The 23,779-nt window shown below is 36.7% G+C and overlaps 1 protein-coding gene across 13 annotated transcripts in view; it reads right to left on the bottom strand.

Moving 5' to 3' along the window:
• The window catches only part of ENAH (ENAH actin regulator), a 155,317-nt gene that overhangs the window by 6,433 nt on the left and 125,105 nt on the right, over positions 1 to 23,779 (bottom strand). For 4 of the 13 annotated variants that reach the window (XM_067729629.1, XM_067729628.1, XM_067729622.1 and 1 more), the window contains 9 exons: positions 17,090 to 17,418; positions 15,105 to 15,887; positions 12,820 to 13,124; positions 11,751 to 11,893; positions 11,542 to 11,599; positions 10,219 to 10,267; positions 6,604 to 6,670; positions 3,866 to 3,928; positions 580 to 658 (listed from right to left, as the gene is read on the bottom strand). In XM_067729629.1, coding sequence (XP_067585730.1) covers positions 580 to 658; positions 3,866 to 3,928; positions 6,604 to 6,670; positions 10,219 to 10,267; positions 11,542 to 11,599; positions 11,751 to 11,893; positions 12,820 to 13,124; positions 15,105 to 15,887; positions 17,090 to 17,418 — 1,876 coding nt within the window. The remainder of the gene's footprint in view (positions 1 to 579; positions 659 to 3,865; positions 3,929 to 6,603; positions 6,671 to 10,218; positions 10,268 to 11,541; positions 11,600 to 11,750; positions 11,894 to 12,819; positions 13,125 to 15,104; positions 15,888 to 17,089; positions 17,419 to 23,779) is intronic. The other 9 variants (XM_067729630.1, XM_067729631.1, XM_067729624.1 and 6 more) reach the window with 5 other exon arrangements.

Genomic DNA, 23,779 nt, shown 5'->3' with positions numbered 1-23,779 from the left:
CAGTTATGGTTCCTTAATAGCTGCAGTGCCCTCCTCCACACTGTATAGTTACATACTTCTATCCTATTTTCTTAGCATAAATTCTTCAAAGTGAAATTGCCGGGTTCAAAGGTAAATCATTTATTTTTAAGGCTTTTGGTTTGTCTTCCCAAACCGATTCCTAGAAAGCAGAAGTATGTGAGGTGAGAGTGCCCATTTTCCTCACATTCTTGCCAAAACCAGACTTGGTGGGTCCATTTCGGCTAATGATAAGTGAAAGCCCATTTTTTTTTAAGCAATTGTACACCATTCACTACATTTAAAGTTTATAATATAGCATTAAACCATTGCCCCTACCCTCCACCACTGTTGGCACTTTATGCAAACTTATGAACCAAAACATGAGGATTTGAAAAAAATAACATAGCACTAATGCCACTGTTTAACTTGCGTAAAAAAATATCTAACTCTACATTCTTTTTTTTTTTTTAACTCTACATTCTTTTCAAACACGTTCGCAACCTGTCAAACATATGCACATGGGATATTTTTTTAAAAAGAACAAGTGCAAATAAAGGGAGGCTGCCACTGGTCACCCACCTGCTTCAGCCTGTCATAATCCAGTCCCTCCGTCTGGACTCCGTTGGCACTGGGCTGTGACGAGGGTGCAGATTTTGGTCTGTACAGATGAAATTTTCAGGACAGGTAAATAACGCTTAGGATATTTAATGAGTTCATTAGTAATTGCAAACTTACCAACCCAACACCAGATCAAAGTACATTTCTTAAAACATGAGTTAAAAAGTTAATTGTTCTAATAGTTGCAGAACTGATAAGAACATATGAAAGTATTTCTCACTTTTCTCAGTATTATCAGTTATTTGTAAAGAAATCAGAAAAAGGTGATAAGATGAGAAGACTTCTCCAGTAGAGGACGACACTCTTTGGGCACGAGGAGGGTGACTGGGTAACATGTGGCAGGGTGATCAGGACAGACGGGAGGCCAGCCGCAACGTCCCAGCCCAAGTAAAACAATCATGTTTTCTCCTTTTGAAACTGTACGTTATCTACTAAATATCTGGCAAACCAATGAACAGGAAATTATAAAGACTTGAATATTTCACTCTATATAAATCAATTTACAAATTCTATGCAGGGGGAAAAATACTTAATGAGTATGATTTCTTTGTATGTGTTTTATTCCGTTTTAAGCATCAAAACAAATAAGGATATTGGAAAAATGATTATTAAATTAAAAGTATATTCATGTGGCTATTTCCCAATGAAGTTTTTATGAAGACATCATCTGAATTGTCATCTAACTACTTCCATAAACTTATTTTATTTTTTTAAAAGGAAAAGGGAGGGGAATGCCACATAGAAGCAGATGGTCAATTACTATTGCACTTTCAGAAGTTTAGCTTCTGTTAAAAATTTTACATGAAGAAATAAGTCTTAAGTATTAGGTACATTTTTATCAAGTCAGTCAGTCATGGCTCCCTCTCCAATTCTGGCAATGAGAGAAAATACTAAGTGGAAAATCTAGAATTTTAATTAGATGGTCCTTTATTTTCAGGTTTAGTATATACTAAGTGGCCACTCTTTAAGGGTCACAAATCAATGCAAATGAAAACCATTAGTCAGGTCATATATTTCCAACTTTGCAGAGTACCAATGTTAGAAATCTGAACCAAGATTCAATGGGTATAACTTTTTCAAACTTATAATTGTTATAAGGCATATTTATACTTCAAACCCATAGGCACTGTTTGTGAAGATGAAATATTGAGTTAATCTGCTTTAACATCAAACATATGACAACTTAAAAGATTGCTGTGAAGGAAGACAACCAATTTTATTACATATCTGCTGCTATGTTTATATGAACAAGAAAAATAATAACTTTCAGAAAACCTCATTCAAGAGGCACTGAGCTAGGCCCTGGGTTGGATAAGAAGATTTATATGACATACTTCCTTCCCTCTTGAGACAATACACCTTTTTCACTTTGCTGAGACTACTTAATTCTACAGTCAATTAAGACGTATTGAGACCCACAGTGTGCAAGTCACAGTGCTCTGGAGAGCCTGGTCTACACAGTAAATATTCATAAAGGTTGACATACTGTGCATTTCATTTACCCATAGTGTCCATCCTGCTCTCCAGAAGTAAATTATTATTTATTCTGCTTTTCTTTTACATTTCACATTTAACTGGTACAAACTAGCTAACTGTTTTCTCCTAAACTTATACTGGGCTGGCCAAAGAGTTTGTTCGAGTTTTTCCGTCAGGTTTTTTTGTAAGATGTTACAGACTATCCCTGAAATTCATGTGAATAACTACCGTCTGCTACTTAACCAGGCAGTATGTTATGAATATATCCATATTTAATAAACAATGCAAAATTATTGTTATATGACAGAAAACTGTGGAAACATGCAATTTTTAAAAACTTTAACTCATGCTAACATGCAATCCACCTCCACCGCCACCACCACCACCACCACCACCACCACCACCATCACCACCACCACCACCACCACCACCACCACCACCACCACCGTGATAATTTACTAAAGGGGGGAACTTTTCATACTGAAGGAAAGACGTAATCACCACTTCTCAAAAAAGGCTTATCAACATTATCCCAGGGGGCACTACGTATGAAAGCAGCAAGGTAACTGAGAAGATTTACAACAGAAAATCTCGTTGTTAAATGCTACTTTTCTATGTGCTAGCAAATTTTCTAAATAAGTCTTCTGCTCAAAACAATTAAACCATCTCAAAAAAAGCAGGAGAAACTGTTTCACTATTGTATTATGAGCACTTTATGCAGATTTAACTGGCTGACAAAATGAACTTACCAAATATTTTAATCATCTATGGCATGAAAATAATTGTAGCTAATAACAGTCTGGCCACACAGAGTCTGATTACAGAACTCCTTACTCACTGCCATAGACACCCCCTCCATATACTATTTAATTCATGCTTCCAGTAGACCTGATGTGTATTTTTAAAAATAGATGTATATAATAACATGGGTATGTCTTTATTTCTAACATAAGGGTTTTTACCATAATTGATAACAAAAAAGGGGGATTCTCAGAGGTTTTTATTACTTTATAATGAGTGTAGCCTCTAGATACCTGCCTATAAAATAACTGTACTACAACTGTTTAAGTCTCTATTCTGCCAAATTAATTCTAAATATGGCTTAAGCACTTGAGGATTTTAAGTAATTGTCAATTTTTTTAATCAAGAAAGAAATACATGGCTCATATCCTAAGTTTTCTTAATTAAAAAATGGTATAATAAGACTCATCCTAGAAAAGAAATAATCTCAAGGATGTTAGGTTGTTAAAGATACTCAGTATACTGCAAAGTATGTAGGAAATAGAGATTTTCCTCAAATAATAAATTATTACAATTGTGGCTATAGTACTGTCCTGTGTTCCAGTGACAAACAGTACAGGATCTTCTATTCAAATTTTTAAAGCCTTGTCTTATACTCATAAAGAGAACGGCCTTTAAAATAAAATGCAAAAGCTACAAACACTCTAGATATATGAGGTCTTAGCGTCCCACGCTAGTATTTCTGATATGTTTATCATTTATATTAGTATTTCTGATATGTTTATCATTTATATTTATCATAATCCAAATATAAACTGATGGTGGGGAAATGAATACTATTAATCTATTAATTTTTCTCATTAAAATCGCTCAGAATTTTTTAGAAAAGTGTTCTAAATACAGCTAAATATGAAAGGCTCGATCTGCCTACATCTCTCCCTGTGGTGATGACCAATCCATGTAGAAAAAGCTCAGCCCTATAACATATTATTTCAAAATCTCAAATCACAAAGTCACATCAGGATGATACCTGTGTAATGAATCATAGGACCTGTTGTCAAAAACAATCTGATTTTTCCTTGAAGAATCCCGTCTATGAAGGGGAAAAACCATTTAAAGGGGTATACAATAGAACTTTAAAAATTAATTCTCATTATGTTACTGTTTTATAGGTTTTTAGTTATAGCAAACAGAAGAAGAACTAAAGGAGTCCATTAACTTTAAAATAATTGTTTTTCCCAATTAAAAAAAATTATTTGGAGACTGAATCTAGTTATGTGAGGACACTGTTTACTTGACAATTATAGAGAATTTTAAAAAATCATTATGCCAATGGCTACTTTTACAGACTGCAGACATAGTAAAATCTACCTATACAAAGATTCAACAAGTATCAGAACACAACCAAAGACATTTCTATTAGAGTGAATACAAATAAAACTACAGGTTCAAATAAAAAACACAATGAAAATCACTATAGCTTGAAGTATACATAATTAACTCTTCTCAGGAGGCACATAAAGAACTCTTTTTCCATCTTGAATACAAGATCTGTAAGCTCTTAATAGAAACCACAGGAAGAATTCACAAACTTTCCAATGTTATGTTCCAGTCATGATTTAGAGCATTTTTAACTTCAACACTCTTGCTTTTATTCTGTCTGACATCTTCACTTAATAAATATAGCATAATGCAATATCTCATGTATATTATAGGATATTAATCCATCTTATCACTAACATAATTTTGACATGGATGTTCAGAAGAGAAATGGGTACTTGCAGTACTGGGCAAGAATAAAGTGTGCTTAAATAAAAACAAAAAATGGCCAATATACTTGCTTTCAGAAGGAACGGGGTAAATAATTTAGGAAGAAAAGCAATACAGTTATTAGTCTTTTAAACATATTTTAAAAATCTTTTATGGTTTAAAACTGCTTGCAGTGAAATTTTAAGACATACATATCAGTGGTTGGATCAAATCTATCAAAAGGGATATGAGCGCTCAGGAAAGAATTGGAACGTCTATTTTGGGAAGAGAGAGGAAAACTATCTACCAGAGCTAGAACATCATTACAATACACTACTAGATATAAGAACCCGTATTTGACAAAATATTTTTTAAATGGTGATGTTTAGAGCACTTACTTAAACTTCCTTTAGAAGTCTGAAAAATCTCTGAAATAAAATTCTTTCCTTCATTAAAGGAACCCACCCACATCAAGGAACACATACATTCCACGTGGAGAAGCTTTTCCATGTCCCTTCTAAGACAGGACTTTGGCCATGAATTTAAGTTTAGCTTCAGCCAAGCTCACTACAGAATCCCTATCAATGAGGAAGGGATGAAAGTAGTGACAAAGGACAAATGGCACGTCACAGTTCTGTTCTGATATGCACTTGATAAACCAGGCTTCGTAATGTGCTACTGAAGAAAATCTGTAACAACTACTGGAGATGCATTAGAAGGCCACATCAATTAGGTACGCGAGAACATAAATGTGCAATTTTTCTACTCTACTGAAAAAACATGTTCACCAAAAGCAATTCTGCCATTTTCTCCTAAAATCAAATATATTCATCTTTCAGTCACTTAGAAACTGAAAGCTTCTATACATTCAAAAAAGGCCCAGTTTCTTTGCGGAGCTTAAATAACTATGTCATCACCAAATCTTCCCACCAACAGAAAGAACCACACAAAAAACAAACCCAAACTTAGATTGAAGCTAACACACAACAGACTTGTGACAATATAAGATCTACTCTTGCATTTTTCTTTATTAGGTTTCTATAATTAGACTCAAGTTTGCTTTTTATGAGGCAAAAATAAGACAAATAGCTCAGAAAGAAAAGGCGAAAAAACTCTTTAGTCTCTAGATACATACCTTTCTCTGGAAAAAATATGAGTCCTTTAAACTGTCTCATAAACCAAGAAAAAGTTTCACCTATGTTTAAAGACCTATGATATAACGTTAGTTATGATAGTAAAGTATGCCTGGCTAAGAAATACTGAATTTGCTTGACCACGCATACAAAGCCACTTGCAGAAACACGAATTAACCAGTCTTGTTTCTGAGCATTATCTTTTCTAACTCGATTATAATCAGAAGTTTCAACTGAAAAATAAATCTTTCTACTTTATAAATTCAAAATTTTAGGTTTTATTTTACTCTCTCTTAAACATTGTAGCTTTTTCTCTCCAGCTGCCTTTCAGTTTAAAACATAAGTTTCTTTCAAAAGTTCAATGTTGTTTATTGACAGGGATAATGGTATTGAGGTTATACAGGAGAATGTCCTGTTTCTTAATAAAAATGCTAAAGTATTCAGGCTGAAGCAGCACAGATTTGCAAACTGCCTTCCACCTATTCAGAGAAGCAAGTGTGGATGTGTAGATATGAGTTCAAGCCAATGCTGGCAAAATGTTAATAACTGGTGAATCTAAGTGATGGGTACACGGACGTTTGCTATACTCTTCTTTCAACTTTTCTGCAGTTCTGAATTTTTTCAAAATAAAAAAATTGGGAGGAATAAAGCTATCTTAAAATTTCAGACAACCTGGGTGACAATAATAAGCATAGGGTAGAATTTAGACAATTACTAATAAAAATACAGTGGGGCTTAGTGGTCGTCCAACAGCAGTAGGATTATAGATGTTTTATTTGCTCCTTTGTACAATTTCAGATCTACCATTCGAATATTTTTTACAATAAAAATGCAGATTTCTTTTCAGGTACAATTCTAAAATAAAACTTAGGAAAAAAACTGATACCTGGAAATAACAGGTGACTTGCTGCCATTCATTGTACTTGCTCTTTCCCAAGGTTTTCTTGTCGGTTCTTTAAAAATAAAAGAATGTAAGTTATTAAATATCCTATATGCTCCCAGAGTTAGGATTCTAATTTGTACCATTTCAGACCCCAAAATGAGAAGAAATTAATAAGCAACTATGACAAGTTTCCCTAAGAAGAACTTAGATTGTTAAATCTAAAATACAATGATTTTAAACACCAGATGGTAAGAAGTTTCTCTAATAAAGATAGGATAATAAGATTAAGGGTAAGACAATTTTAATTAATTAGAATGGAATTGTGAAAATTATTTTAAATTAATAAGGATAGTTTAAATTTATAAGAATGGGACAGTATTAACTATACTCTTTTAAACTATTTTTAGTGCCAATGGTAAAACTAATAAAAAGAATCTTTAATGTGTTCATGTACTTCAATAGTTAATCTATATTCAAACAGTCCTCTTGGGAAAAAATTCAAACTCAAAATATATTTCAGAATCATCCGACTGTATTGTACTTCCTTGATTGTCAAACAACCAATCCAATTCTTGGGACTTAGCAGACAACTCCAGTTAAATAAAGTTCCCTCTGAGCTTTTAGTTGATTGTGCTTTGAACTGTTTTTCTAATCTGGGCTGCCTCGCTGATGCCATCACTGGCCTCACTGGATGACTGGGCGAAATCTGGAGTGGAAGCTTGTCACGGAAGGATGAATCTGGGCCGCATGAGCATCAAGTCTACATTACAAGTTGCACAAAGTATTAGCTAAAAGAACTGGTCTGAGTTCCAAGGTAGCCCCTCAACTGGCCTATGCACATTCTTACTGAGGTAGCTTGTCCTCTTTTCAAACTGCACATATGCAAAACTAAACTTAAACTCTCAACTCAAACTCTGAAACACTGCTTTTGTTCTGGATTTCTGTTGCATTCAGTCACCTAGGTGTGAAACAAAGTCATCTTTCATCTTGCTTTACTCCCTGTCAATCAATCAATGGTTACTCCTTCATCTGTATTCTAACAGCTAACACACTCTCTCACTGACCACCACAGAGTGAGCCAGGGGACATCAGATAATCAGATGAGGAGGTCCACGACAGACAGAACCAGAAACACATCCAAGAGACATCTGCCAGAGGAGGGGAAAAGAGGGAAATCCTGAAGGACAACTGGACAGGCAGAGAATAGCCATTAGGACACTGTCACTAAAGAAGAGGCAGGCAAAGAGATGAAGAAATAATTCCAACATAAGAAGTAGCAATTGCTACCATTTAACAGTTGGCTGACGTCCTTTCTCAATCAGCCAAACCAGAACTATCCTTTCATCTTCAGAGAGTGCATGTGGTTTTGCGGAAGAGCAGTTCAGTTTGGCTCTGCAGATAGTGAGGCCGTGTTCTCTCCGAGGGGGCTCCAGGTTGGTTTCAGGAGGAAAGACAGAGGCTGGGTTGCCTTCACTGGGTCTTTGGAAACACACCAAATCCTTACTGGCACCAGTTTCCCTATCTTGGTCCTCCCTGATTTCTACATCACTCTGCTCACAACTGCAATTTTAATGTTCCTAGAACAGTTTCAGTTGATTGTCAACTCAATTCTTTGCAGGATGAAGTCTAAACTCCTGATCTTCTCATAAAAAGCTTTGAACATTTTACTTCTAACTTGCTTTTCCAAACTTTCTCCCCCAATACGCCTCAAAAAGAACCCTCCATCCTAGTCAGGCAAGTCTACCTGATATTTCCTAGTCTCTTCCAGCTCCAACTCCCATCTTTGCCCATGACGTACCCACTTCCTGAAACAGCACCCCTTCCTCTACTTTCAGCTAAGGTAAATAAATACTCTTTAAGGCAGGGTAAAATGTCATTTTTTCCCTACAAAGACGACCCAGGTGATTCCAAACTATACAATCTCCTCCCTCTTTGACACATTATTTAATAATTCAACATGTGGTTGCAAAAGATGAACTTTTCACTTGTGTGTATCTCATCATCCCAGCTGAACCATGGATTTCTTGCGCTTAGGGTGACTTTATCTTTCACTTCTTTTTGGCCTGTCAAGTGTCTGACACGTGGCAATTACGGGGAAAAATTTTTTTTTTGACTGAAACAAGTGAAAAAAAAAGAAGCCTCCAGACCTTCTGAATGAACCTTAATTTTATAAACATGGCACACATATGCAAACATAACACACAAAAACACACGCAAAATCCATGCTTCAGTTTTCATATTTTAAATAAGGGGATATATATTAGATAAGGAGTTCTTAACTGGAGTCCATAGATAACTCTCAGGGAATTCACGAATATTTTGCAATGGTGACAAATTTTGTATAAAAATATGATTTTTCCCTCCCTGGGAGAGGGTCCATAGCTCTTTTCAAATTCTAAAAGTTTCTGTGACCCCAAATTATAGTTGAATTCTAAAACATCTATGGTTTTAATAACAGCATGCATTTTGATTTTGGCTTTGAATTTTTAATGAAGATAACATAAACTGATTTGAGTCCTATTCAGAGGAAAACTTATTCACAGTCACAATATAAATTATAATACAGCAATCAGACCGCTGAAGAGTCACTATTCAATAATGAGAATGAGTGGTTACAGACAATTTCCTATAATGGATTCTTATGGCTCATTCTAAATATTAATTCATCAAACTCATCAAATTTACTTATGTCACTTCATTCCAAATTAGGTAAGGAGATGAATCGACAGTCTAATGCTTAGCCTTTAGTCAAATATGAAGAAATGACATGTACACTGTAACAATCTCATATTCTAAATATGGATATAGTCATCATTAAGTACCTCCAGTGAAATGTATTTTGTTAATATTCTAAGTAATATATTCTATGCCCAAGACTTCTCAATGTCAGAAATTTTACTGAATTCAAGAACATTTCCCAAAAGTTTTAAGGAGATTTATTTCTATTATTTTTTTAATTGAAGTATATAGTTGATTTATAATATTGTGTTAGTTTCAGGTGTACAGCAGTGACTCGGCTATATACACACAGATATATTCTTTTCCATTATAGATTATTACAATATAGTTCCCTGTGCTATATACTAAATCCTTGCTGTTTAAAATTTTTTCAGCCTTACAAATTAGAAGCTTTATTTCCTTGATTATCAATATTATGCAAATGAATGGCTAAAATGACGATTCAATGGGAGAATGTTTTGAGATAGACTTCAATGCTAGCTACATGCTCACATAATCCTTACCTTTAAGAATCAATGACTAAAAATATTTCCCTTCCATATGGATAACATATTTTTCCTTGTTTAAGTGAATAACTTCAAATCATTAACAATAATATACACAGAATGTGCAAAAATCATGATTTTCAGAGAAAGAGTCATCAGAAAAAACCTTTGGATTTTAACAGATCTCCCAATATCGGAAAGAAATTAACAGCTGCTTCTGGGGTCACAAAAGGTAGAGGAAAAAGTCAGTGCTCTCAAATGTGAACAAAGAACTTGAAAGTTTTAGTAACTAAGCAGTCGCTTTACCCAAACATGGGGAAATGGGGAATTTTTAATTGAGGAGTGTTGATACTTACAGAAAGTTCATAAAGATTAAAATATATCTCGAACTTACCAGGTGTACTCGTTGAAGAGGCCTTAGAACTTACAGGCTCTGAATCTTCCTAAATATACAGAAATACATATTAATAATACCACATCTTCTAGAAACCTGTTGTAGACATTTGGTGTTTCATACTTTCTGCCATTTCCCACTTTTCCCTTCATCAATCTTTTCTCCCTTCTACACTAGTTTAGACCTTTTTCTTATCCTAGCACCTCCACCCCTGTTCCCACCCCCTGCAGCTCCCCATGGCTCCTTTCCTCACGCATCCTCATTGAGAGCTGTGCTCACCAATGTGATTAAGCCAGATACGAGAGAGAGATTTGAATGGCATCAAAGAAGGCCAAATGCAGCAGGGAAAACAATTATACTGTTAAACACTAATATATAAAACAAATAAAGCAGAGTCTGCCCTCCTGTACTAGAGAGCAGGGCACAGCTAATAACCACAGGGCTCCTAGGGGAAACATTTGAAAACCGTGATTTAGTCTAATTCCTTCATTTTAAATGCAAGGAAACTGGACTTCCCTGGTGATGTAATGGTTAAGAATCCGCCTGCTAATGCAGGGGACAGAGATTCGAGCCCTGGCTGGGGAAGATCCCACATGCCGCGGAGCAACTAAGCCCGTGTGCCACAACTACTGAGCCTGCGATCTAGAGCCCGCGAGCCACAACTACTGAAGCCCATGCGCCTAGAGCCCGTGCTCCGCAACAAGGGAAGCCACCACAATGAGAAGCCTGCACACCGCAACGAAGAGTAGCCCCCGCTCGCCGCAACTAACTAGAGAAAGCTCACGCACAGCAACGAAGACCCAACGCAGCCAAAAATAAATAATAAAATAAATAAATAAATTTATAAATGTAAGGAAACTGAGACTTTAAGAGATTTAAAAAACCTAGTAAAAGGTCATTCACTCCTTCAATGGTAGGCTTGGGTACAGAATTAAACTCTAAAGGTGAGAATTTCAGTGCTTTTCCCCCAACTCCACACATTCAACCCATTTTACTAAGTAAGAATGCCATTAAACATTTATAAATAATATCATTTTTAGTATCTGAAGAGTTAAAAAGAAACAACTGTTAGTTGAAATTAATTAAGTTCAAACTAATCTTTGACACAATTTCCTGAATGAGCTATACTTGAATTTCACATTTCCAGGTGTAGCAGACTATTTTTATTTTTACTTATTTATTTTTTGCCTGCACCACGCAGCATGTGGGATCTTAGTTCCTTAACCAGGGATCGAACCCGTGGCCCTGCAGTAGAAGCACAAAGTCTTAACCACTAGACCGCCAGAGAAGCCTCCATGTAGTAGGCTATTTTTATTAACTTACATTTTTGTCCTCTTTCTGTTCTGTTTCTATTGTTGATCCCTTTTCAGCAATTCTTCTCCTAGAAAGAAGGTAAATCAATTTTTTAAAAAAAACATCAGGTAACTTAGTGTAAAATTATGCCAAAAGGGAAGAACTGCATCTAGTTAAATTAGAATAAAAGTAACAAAATCCTCTCAATTCTGGACACATCCATATAATTTCTCACTCACCTCCTGGCCAGCAGGGCACTCATTTCTTCCATTAAACCACTGCCCCCTAATGGAAGGGGTCCATTTCCACGACCCGTATCTGTTTTAGATGAGGCCGAATTCACACCAATGTTCCCTCCGCTTGGGAAAGAGGCATCCTCCACCTTAATGAGAATATACATACATAATAAACTCCTATGTGGGACAATCCTACGTTTATTAATATATTACATTCAAAACAGAAGGATGTATCAGCATTCATTTCAATAAAAACACCTAGATATTGTTTTTTAAACTTTAAGGACCAATGGAGTAATTTTATGTATCAGTGAAGTTTTATCAAAGCTAACATCACCAATAATGGGATAAAATGCTATCACATGTCCCCTTGTGTAATACATTGAAAAGGACATATTACGTTGGTAGTAAAAAATGTAAAACCTGCCCCCCAAAATGCATAACTCGAATCAAATCTTAGGAAAATATCAGATAAACCAAACAGAAGGATGATCTACAAAATAATTATATTGTTGTCCTCAAAACTGTCAATATCATGAAAGAGGAGATTGAGAAAATACTACAGATTAAAAGTAAAGAGACATTACAACAAACTATAACAGGTGATGGAGTAGAAAAAGAAGTGCCATAAAAGACACTATTGGACAATAGATGAAACTTGCATAGATTTGTATCAATTGAATTTCCTGATTTTGATAATCATGCTGTGGTCATGTAGGTGAATATCCTTGTTCTTACAAAATACAGAGGTAAGTATTTAGGGAAATGGGGCAAGGTGTCTCTGATTTATTCTCAATTCAGACAAAAAGAGAGTGTGTGTGTCTGTTTATACAGAAGGAAACATACACAAAGAATAATAAAGCAAATGTGGTAAAATGTTAAGTGGTGAATGTTACAGAAACTGTGATTCTTGCAACTTTAATTAAGTTTAAGTTATTTCACATGTTTTTTAGTCGATGAAGTTAATAACATAGGGTTCATAAAATCAGAATACAATAAATTCGATGTTTTAGATACTGAGACAGAATAAGACATGACGTAAAAAATACAATTAATTAGGAGATGCATTTACCCGTGACACTTTTCGAAGTTTTGCTCCAGCAATTGCAGCTGCAAGTCCAGTTAAAGGGCGATTGTCTTCAGACATGGATCCCGAAAAAAATCCAGATGCAGGGAGGGGAGGAGCAGGAGGTGGGGGGGGAGGAGGGGGTACTTGATTAGGAAGAGGCGGCGGAGGAGGCGGAGGCGGGGGCCCTGAGGACGGAAGTGGAGGGGGTGGAGGGGGTCCTGGGGGAGGAGGAAGTCCAGCTGATGCCTGGGCAGGACCTGGCGGGAGTGGAGGAGGGGGTGGAGGTGCAGGTGGTCCCAAGACAATGCCTGAGAGAAAGAAATGTTAAGACCATCAACAACAGAGCTAAGTGACACTATCTTAGGAGGAAAAGCATGTAGAATGACATGCTAAATTAACTTGAACATTTAGTACAAATTAATGTGTTCAATTTATCATAATATTTAAAGTCCAAATCAGTATTAAAAACATACTAACAATTACGGCCAAAGTGTATAACTACTCCCTTTACTGTTAGAGCTTTATTAATAGAACTTTGCAACAGATCATCTAAATTAGTTTTTTTTTTTTTTTCTTTGCTCACGGGCATTTGGTAAATAAAATAAATGCTTATAAAATGTGGGACAGAGGCAGCATCCCTAAAAAGACAAATGAATGTATAGGATGGCACAGTTAGTGCTGCTGTTCAAAATAACAGACCAAAATAATCTGGGTAAACCTTAAGAGTTGAGACAATAAATTCTACAACAGTGAAAGCATATAGTTACTTGCTTTCCAAAGTGACTGAATCGAGAACATGAAAGAAGGGTGGGTCCCAGGCTTCAATATCTCAAAAATATTCCACATTTAAAAGCAATGTATAAAGAGAATTGAGAATCGTTGAAGTAAAGGAATCTACTAGAACAAAGTAAAACCTCAAAACAACTATCAGAAATAATGAGGAGACACAGAATTTGAAGTACAGAAGACAGGGGTTAAGAGAGAAATGTCCAGATCTTGTAAAATCACAAAGGAGTGGACAAGAACAGGAACCAGGAGACTGACCCTGTAGGTCCTCCCCCTTCCTTAAGGCTTAAAGGGGTATTTTAGGACAAATAAAATGGTATTTGCAAACTGGGTGGTAAGTTTTTTGAAACTGCTAACTTTGAACAGTTACACAAGCTGGAATCATAAATTGCTGGAAGAATATAGTGATGGGCTGCATGAGGGGTCATCAGAGCTCTGAGGATACAGGAGGTCGGCCTTTGGACGCTGTCAGGCTAACTGTGTCTCTCTTGTTCCAGAATCACTTTCACAATGATACGGAACTGCACCTACTAGAGCTGTGACTCAACCTTTAAGCAAATTCAGTAAGTCAACATGAAAAATATACACACAGCAATAACGAGCCCTTAAGAACTAAGATTTCTTTTTTAAATAAATGTTTCAAATCCAGACTAGAACACCGTTCCTTTGTAAGTACAAATTTGTTGTCATATTCCTTCCTGTAATCCTCCCTAAATCCTATTTTAAAAGGGAGCGGGTTAAGTATCTTCTTACTTACTTATAGAACAAGGTCCTTCTCTGCTTACAAATAATCCATACTTAGATTACATCCCCCCTCCCCTGTCACTGTGACAGCAAAGTTCAGGCGTGGGGAGTGGGGGGGATAACTGTAGAGGATGCTATCCTCTCCCAACTATCCCTTCAGCCTGCTACTTCTTGGAATTTTGGACCATGGAACCCTTTGGGGCACATATCAAGCCTGCCATCCTCTCCACCGTTTGTGCAAAGTTGGGCTGCTCCCCAGGGCTTAGGGTGGCACCCATCCATGGAAGTCTGATATGAGAATCCCAATACGTACAGGACAGGCCAAAACGAAATAGGGTCCAAGATCAGAACTGTCCCAGAGGAGACTCCTGGATGACAGATCTAACGACTACAGCTGGGCACTAAATATAATCTCTATGTTTCCCAGAAATTAAAGGAAGACAAGTTTGATTATATCAATATATTTATTGTGTGGATTAATGTATCAAGTAATGTTTTCCTAGTGAAAATGAAAAGAAACATACAGAAGCCCTTAAATACTGAATAATACTCTGACTATGACACTGCAGAAGATATCCAAATCTAGTTCAATATGGAAATCCCTCATACTGATCCTTCAAATGCAATTAATCCAACAGAAAAGAACCCACCTTCGCCTTTTTCAAAAACCATCCTCCCCATTCTTCTAGGCAATTAAAGCTGTGGATGTGTAACATTTCCAAGTGATTAGCTGTTAGTCGCAATAACGGAAGCCTTACCCTGCTGGGCTGGAGTCTCGGCCGGCTGAGAGGCTGCCTGCAAGCCTGGCTCAGAAGCAGAGGAGTCTCCCAGCACAGAGGTTAGAGGAGTCTCCACAGAGGCAGGGGCAGCTGCAGAGGGAGAAGGGAGAACACTAGGCTTGGATGAGGGAGTTGAGGCAACAGGGGTGCTGGGAGGAGGAGAGGCTTGAGATCCACAGTGTGAGAGTGGTGCGAGGGAAGGCGGTGGCAGCGCAGCTGGCCCTGAGGTAGGCGGTGGAGACACTGGACACGTGACAGAGTCGAGCAGCCCGCTGGGGGCCGCTGGTGATGGAGGCCTCTGGGGCACAGGAGAAGAAACACAACCGGGGAGGACAGGCCTTGGACCAGTAGCTCTGCCTGGGGGGCTGCTAATCATTACTGGAGGAGACGGAGGGAGGGGCGAGAAACTGGAAGTAGACCAGGCACAGGGCTTCGTAGCTGGAGGTTGAGGAGAGGGTGTGTTCACAGGAGAAGAAGGTCGAGAGTTTTTGTTCAGAGGACGAGGAGCTGTAGCATAATGGGGAAGAACAGGGTGGAAGGCTGAACCTAGAGATGTTGCAAAACGTGTCGCGGGGTGTCGAAGTGGTGGTGTAGGGGGTGTGGAAGTGGGTGGCAAAGCAGTCACTACAGCGTAATCAGGAGTGGCCTCTGACACTGGAGCTGAGATGACTTTAGCATATGATGGAGGAGGTGCTGAAGGAGGCTGGCAACTGGCATACTCAGGAAGTGGAGCATGATACAGGGAGCTGTCGGAGGATGGAGCTGGACAGAGGTGGAAAGCAGCGGCGAAAGACAGGATAAAAAAGGAGAGAGAAAAAGGGAGCTAGTAAAGCCACAAAACCAGCATTCAGACAAAATGTACAAATGTAGACTACAGTTAGTACCAGAGAATAAGCACATGGGCAAATAACTAATTTCACTCCAAAATGTCTTAACTTATAAATACATTCTAAGATCCAAAAGAGGACAAGTTTTCTTTTACTCTAACAAGTTGACTGACAAATTAAACTGATCAGCTTATTCTTTACAAGAAAAATATCGTAGTCTTAATTTTCATTATTTCGTCCACTAAAAGGACATTAACATTACATGAATAAGACCACAAAGAAGAGTAAGCTTAGTTGTTTTTTTTTTAAATAATAAAGAGAGAAACTAGCAAAAAGTTTATCGTAAAGGGCTAGAAACCCCCAAATCCAATGTTTATTTGTGGAAATGTTTTGTTTTGTGGGCTATAACTCCAGAAAACAATTAGGCAATCAAAAGCAAATGAATGAACTCGAACAACAAACCCATCAACCAGTATTTAATCGACCCATGTTGAAACTTTAGATATAGGCCATATGGAATAAAATAATAATTCTTAAATCCTATAATAAATGTTAATTTTAATGAATGTCAAAATACCTCAAATTTTCAGTCATATCTTAACCCTTATGTCTTTCAATAAAATTCCATCAGATTTAGTAATTTTTACTAATTTTTCACAATACTTGCATATATTTAAATTACTAGTTAGCTCTAGAGAGGCTACTTTTTAACCTACTGTTTTTAATTCCTCCTTCAAAAACTTCAGAATACAATCAAATTTCTGGAATGCTACGGTATTCAAGACAATTTAAGCACTCTCAGAACGGAAATATATTCCAAATTCATCTAATATAAAAATTTCCCATAAAAACACACTTACACTTTATAGCCAATTTATAGGGAGTTCGAAGAATTAGAATGCCAGAATAAAAATTTCCTGGAGCTTTCTTTAAGTCTCCAAGCAATAAAAGCAATAGAAATAAAAAAAGAAAATGTTAAAGCAGCAATAGCCACATATTTGTTCTAATTTCAAATCGTATTGCTTAATCCCAAGCACCTCAAATGTGAAATATTCTTTCTAATACACGAATACACAAAATGCCACTGCCATCCAAGCTCAGACATCAGGAACACGGAACAATCGGTCAACTTCTTACCGGCATTTGCCATTCTTCGCTCTCGCTCCCATTCCAGCTGCTCCCTTTCTAGCTGCTCTTGCCGCTCTCGTTCTTGCCTTTCCCGGTCCAGCCTCTCCAGCCTCTCCCGCTCTTGTCTCTCCAGCCTCTCCCGCTCTTGTCTCTCCCGTTCCAGGCGATCCTGACGTTCCCTTTCTTGTCTCTCTCTCTCCAGCTGCTCCTGTTCTAGTCGCTCCCTCTCCAGCCTTTCCCTTTCTAACCTCTCCCGCTCCAATCTCTCCCTTTCCATTCTTTCTCTCTCCAGCCTTTCCCGCTCCAGCTCCTTTTGTCGTTGCTGTTCTTGTAGTTGCCTGAAATTAAGAAATGAAAAATATGCAACTGTGGCTACTCACCATTAAAAACCCACTCTTTTCACAATGAACCTATGAGAACCTGAGTTCTGATTTAAATACAAAGCAGTGTAGACCATGCAATCAACATCTCTCCACGTGAAGAAAGACTACGTTAGATAGAGACGGCTTATGTTTCATACGAATGAAAATAATTTCTATTATTAGGATCATTTTGGGCTGCTTCAGCACATTACACTAATGTCTCATTTTATTCTGTACTTTTCATGAATAAAGTGCTGCAAATAAATGAATAACTGAACATACCACTTTAATGACCAAGACATTATTTCAATCATTTAATGGAAATATCTCTAAATGGTAACTACCTCCCTAAAACATCAAATTTTTACTGTATAAATTATATTTTATCATTTTAGAAAATGCAATGGCTAGTCACAGCACTAGCTCAATAAATGTTTGGTGAATGGAAAAGAAAAACAGACCTAAGAAGAAATAAACTTTAAATCATATTAAGTCTCATATCCAGAGGTCAGTATAATTAACATTTTGGCATTCATACTTCCAGACTTTTCCACATGTAAAAATATGCATATAAACCTTAAAAACAAAATAAATTAGAATATGTCCCTACCACTCTGAAATCTGTTTTCTTCTCTCCCACTTAATATATTATAAAAGGTATTCTAAGGCACTAAGTACAGTTTTGCACCTTTACTTTTCATAACTGAGTAGTATTCCACTGTTTAGGTGTCCATAGTTTAAGCAGTCTCCTATGGTACTACGTAAGTTTGCCTAATACTATTACTGATACTACAATAAACATTTATCTTCATGTATCTTTGAACCGTTTTCTACCTGCTTCTTAAGGATCATCACCAGAGGCACAGATTTGCTAAATGAAAAGATACAAATATCAACATTTCTGACACACGGTTCCAAACTGTCTTCAGGAACAGAAGCCCAACAGTATATGAGAACGCCCACTTTCCTTTCCCCTCACTAATACTGAACACCATCATTGCTTTTAATCTTTGCTAATATGACTGATATCATATAACAATTTTCATTTATTTGATTACTTCTGAGGTTAAGTACTTTGCAATCTGTTTACTGATTTTTGTGTTAGTATTAAGTGCACATGTTCTTTGACCAGTTTCTCTTGGGATAGTTAATATTCCATATTCATCTGAAAGAGTTCTTTTCTATATTAAAGATAATAACCCTTTGTCACATGTTAGTCATATGCATTAACTTTTATTACTTTTTTTATGTCTTTGATTTTTAAAGTTTTGTTTTGTAATATGGCTTTTAATTTTACCTAGAAAATCTAGTAATATTATTCCTTTATGTGATCTGCTTTTGATATCCTTCTTTGGCAGTCCTGTCCCACAGCAAGATTATATAATTATCAACACTTTCTTTTCATACTTTTATTTTTTACAATAAAATCCTTAGTTCATATGAAACTCATCTTGGGCTTGACATGTGAAGTAGTGACCTACATCACAGCACCTTTTATCGAATAGTTTATAGACTTAATTTAAGATGCCACCTTTACATGTGTTGACTGTTACTGAAGTTCCAGAATGTTTTGGAGCATAGATCTATTTGTCTGGCGTGGCACCAGTATCTTGATGCTTTGATATCTGATGTGTACTTTAATATCTAGTAGGGTGAAGCCATCCTTATTACTCTTCTTTTTGAGTTTTTCTAGGTGATTCTCAGATATTTAACTCTTTCTAGGTAAATTTTAGTATCACTTTGTTAAATTTACCCTTTCTGCCAAGACCTATGCTCTCAATTCTATTAACGTTTCATTAAATTTGAAGATCAGCTAGAAAAACATTCACATCTTTTTATCTTCTTATCTAAGAAAGTATAGAATGTCTCAGTATTTACTCAGATTTAAAGATCTTCTTCAACTCTAGGACTTCAAATGATGACTACAAAAATCTCTTTGCGGTTATATTACAAACCTGCAGAAGCCTCCTGGATGTGGCTCTATAACAGTTTGCTTTTTACCTTTCATATATAACGTAACAGAGCATGAAAATGTCTCCAAGTATCCACCTGGACTTAAACAATTATCTTGCTATAAAAATTAACTTGTGCTGGGGACTTCCCTGGTGGCGCAGTGGTTAAGAATCCACCTGCCAATGCAGGGGACACGGGTTCGAGCCCTGGTCCGGGAAGATCCCACATGCCGCGGAGCAACTAAGCCCGTGTGCCACAACTACTGAGCCTGTACTTTAGAGCCCGCGTGCCACAACTGCTGAGGCACGCACGCCTAGAGCCTGTGCTCCACAACCAGAGAAGCCACTGCAATGAGAGGCCAGCGCACCACAAAGAAGAGTAGCCCCCGCTCAATGCAACTAGAGAAAGCCCGCGCACAGCAATGAAGACCCAATGCAGCCAATAAATTAATTAATTAAAAAAAAATTAACTCGTCCTAAGATTTAAAAAAAGTTACACTCATCTTACGCATAAAGTATTTCACAGCATTGTGGGGAAGATTAAATGAGATAATACCGTGACAGCTCTTTACTAAGTACCTGAAGCATCGGAACTCAATAAATGTGAGCTATAGTAATATTTATTTGGAGGTTTCAAACTGAGACTTTCCCTGGACTGGCTAATAAACTGGCTGGATTCTGACTGGAGGCTGAGCTTCATGACAGAATGCGCGTGCTGCCCTTTGCTCCTCCCAACACTACCAAAAAGCCAGTAAGACCTTTCCAGAAATCCCTCCCCTTCATGGTTCCTGAACTGACTATAAAACAAAGGAGAAGCCCAATCCCACTCCTGGGACAACAACACAAAGCTTCTCTCTGGGCAGATCATCGTACTTCATCACTGCAAGAGGAAAACAGAAGACACCTATGGTAATGCTGATTATGGGCTAGCCACAAAGTTCGCTCGGGTTTTTCTGTAAGATGTTACCGAAAAACCCAAATGAACTTTTTGGCCAACCCAACAGTTGCTTAAAATACTGACAACTAAATAATAAAATCTGGTTTTTATGGTACAGTACTGACTTCATTATACCATTTGATAAATTAGGGGTCAAAGTTTCTGAGGGATAACAGTATCACTGTAGGGATGAGGGCAAGAAATTAGGTATATTCAGAAGAATGTTTTTAATAATAAACTAGACAAAGTTATTATTATTGAATAACCTGCATCTAATGAATAAACTCAGCTAGGGCTTATATTACATTTGAAATATACAACATGCATCAAAAAATAAGAGCACGTGAAATGTGATAATATTCTAAGCAATCTCTCGGGTCCAGAAGACAAAAGATATACCCATATTATTCTAATTAGAATATATTTGAAAACAGAAGCTAAGGGAAAGTATTTAACTTTTAATGTAGCTGCACCAAGATCTATGATTTAAAAACCCAATTTATTAGGTCCTGTTACATTCCTGTGCCACCTCTTTCATTTTATTTTATCAAAATAATACAAGCACATAGTTTATAAGTTTGTAAGAAAAAATTAGCAGCTCACTGTTCCAACCCTCCCACGCCAGTTTCCAACATATCGGAGATAATTACTATCAATTCTTTTGGCTGTTTCTTTAGATATGTCAATTCTTTTGATTATTTTAACTTTATACATGTCTACTGGCTTTTAAGATATCTCTTATAACTCCCTCACCACACACAGGCTTTTCCCAATATAGTCATGGGAGAATACTGATTTCTGGTTAAATCAATATTCAGAGTTTACATTATTAATATGATAATGTAAACACTGTTCACAGCTGAACCACACAGTACTGTAAGTTCTTCGTTTTTTTACCCCCAAGTTAATGGCTGCTTCTCTAGACCATATATTGCTTTTAACACAGAAAGTAAGCTTAAAGCACAAGTAGAAGGCCAGGTACGAGTAAAGTGAATCTGAAAGAATTATTAAATAACGGCATTTACAACTAGGGTGTCCTGACTTAAAAGATTGTTCCACACGTCATAATATTCTGGGTTTTCAGTCTATAAATAAAAGAGTATCTACTGATGTAGGGAAAGAGCACAGTGCCAGAGAGATCTCCCAAGTTCACTGATAGATGATTGAAGTAGGCAGTTCATACAGCTGTAGGAGAGTCTGATGACTGTGTATTTTCTTGATTTGAAAGTAAGAAAGATGCAAGAAAGGAAACTGTTCAAAGCCTCTATCTAATTTTTAGCCTGTTTACTAAAAAGAAGCACATCTAAACATATTTCTCAAAGTTGTGTGTCAAACAGAAAATCTCAGGCTTACAAATCTTTAGTGGAATGAATAATTCCACCTAAATTGGATGGTATATATAAATCTTCTGACTTTCATGTTTTGACTTCTAAAGCAAGACATCTGTATATCTTTTTAGGGGGACAGTTTCCAAATGTATAAATTCTGCTTTTCTTAGAACACCACTGCCAACTCACATACTGGAAATGCACATGACTAGAGTTCTGTCTACAAATGACTGTTTTCATCTGAAGATTTTTTCAAAGTAAGGGCCCTAATTCTGAATTATGGAAAAATTCTGGAAGACTAATTTTTCTTTTAAGTTAGGATATGCATCTTACAATAATTTGAAACCTTCTGAGAAAACATATTTTTTCAGAAAACAATATAGTGCAAATGACTAATATCATAGCAACCAAGAGCATTTAAAAAATATCAGGAAAAATTCTTCCCACCACCAAAATACCTATTGAATTTCTCACCCAAAAGAGCTATCCCCCAAATGCAAAGAGATGCACGAAGCACCAGCCAACAATGAGATTAATAGCTTTTTTATATATTTGAACACATATTTAGTTTATCTTAACTCAAAGGCTTACTTTTCTTAAAGCAAGCAAAACCTGTATAACAAAAATTTGAAACACATTTCATTCAGCCTTATGTATAACAAAAAAATAGTGTTAGGTAAATGAAGAGTGATTTACATTTGACATAACGAAGTAGGAGGGCAGATTAGGAAAAATGTTGCGGGCTGATAACATTTAGTAACACTAATGCTACCGACATCTGTCAGAAAATAAAACTGCATAAATAAAATGTGGGCATTTCACTTCTCTATCAGTAAACAAACGAAAAATGGATAAAACTAAACAACATAATTAAGTTTTAATATTACAAAGCTCCTGAGACAAGAGACAATACTTACAAGAGAAGGCGGTCAACTCTTGGTCCATCCTGCCTCTGAAGGCTAATCGGAGGGCTGTACATTCTCATTGTTCCAACTCCCTGCTTCGGTGCTGGGGTTATTATTCCCCTTTTATAACTTTCAGGCAATAGTGGTGATTTGCAAACTATTTATAGATAGTAACTACATTAAGTTCCATGTTGAGACTGACACAGGACTGACTCATGTTTCTTAGAATATGTTTTTTCATCACAGTCAGCCAAGGAAGCCAAATTAATATGAGTAAGAACCAAAAACTGATATTAACAAATGCTACACAACATATGAATAGAAAACTAAACTACACTATCATTGTATTACTATAGTAAAAGTATTGGACTAATGAGATTTAACATTTAAAGTAAACATTTGTTTTATCAACTCAATTTTACCCTCATTAAAATTTAAACTTGTAAAATACATACACAGTTTAAAAGGTCAAAGAGTGTTACAAAGTTTATAACAAAACACTAATCCTCTTCTCAACCCCTACCACTTCTGATTTCTTTCCCCAGAAGCAACTACTTTCAACACTTTGATACTTATCTCACGTTTCTAACTAAATACATTCATCTGTTTAGAACTAATACTTCTTAGTCTTTCAGATTCAGAAGTTATCTACTGACTTCATACTACACAAATGAGTTAATTCCTATACCCTCTAACACCCTGAAGTCTTTCCTTCTTCATTCTCCCAATAAAATCATGACAGTACTTTGGATACATCCGCATCCATCTAACTGACTCACGGCTGACAATATGTACTTTCCAGAACAATCCCTTTCTTAACCCTGGTGTTACAAATGGCTACCTTTTACATTTGATTCTTTTTCTCTATACCGACCCCTAACTCTCCATCAGAACTGTAACCCCTCTCAATAGGGTCAAGTATATCAGGTGATCTATTTTTTGTTTGCTTATTGTTTTTCTTTCCCCCCAGAAACTTTTGGTCCATCCTGCCTCTGAAGGTTAACTGTAGGGCTATACACTTTCAACGCTCCAACTCCCCGCTTCGGTGCTGGGATTATTATTCCCCTTGTATAACTTTCAGACCTGCTGGGTCCCTAGGTTTTGCTTTCGCCTTAGTCAAGCCGGGAATTCCCTTATCTCTTTCCTACACTGGATTCCTTGTTTCCTGGCTCCTCCCATGGTATCATCATTCTTGGTTTACTCTCTCATTTTAAT

The sequence above is a fragment of the Pseudorca crassidens genome, chromosome 2 (genome assembly GCF_039906515.1).
Source record: "Pseudorca crassidens isolate mPseCra1 chromosome 2, mPseCra1.hap1, whole genome shotgun sequence".
Taxonomy (NCBI): domain Eukaryota; kingdom Metazoa; phylum Chordata; class Mammalia; order Artiodactyla; family Delphinidae; genus Pseudorca; species Pseudorca crassidens.
This window is presented reverse-complemented; position numbering and strand designations above follow the sequence as displayed.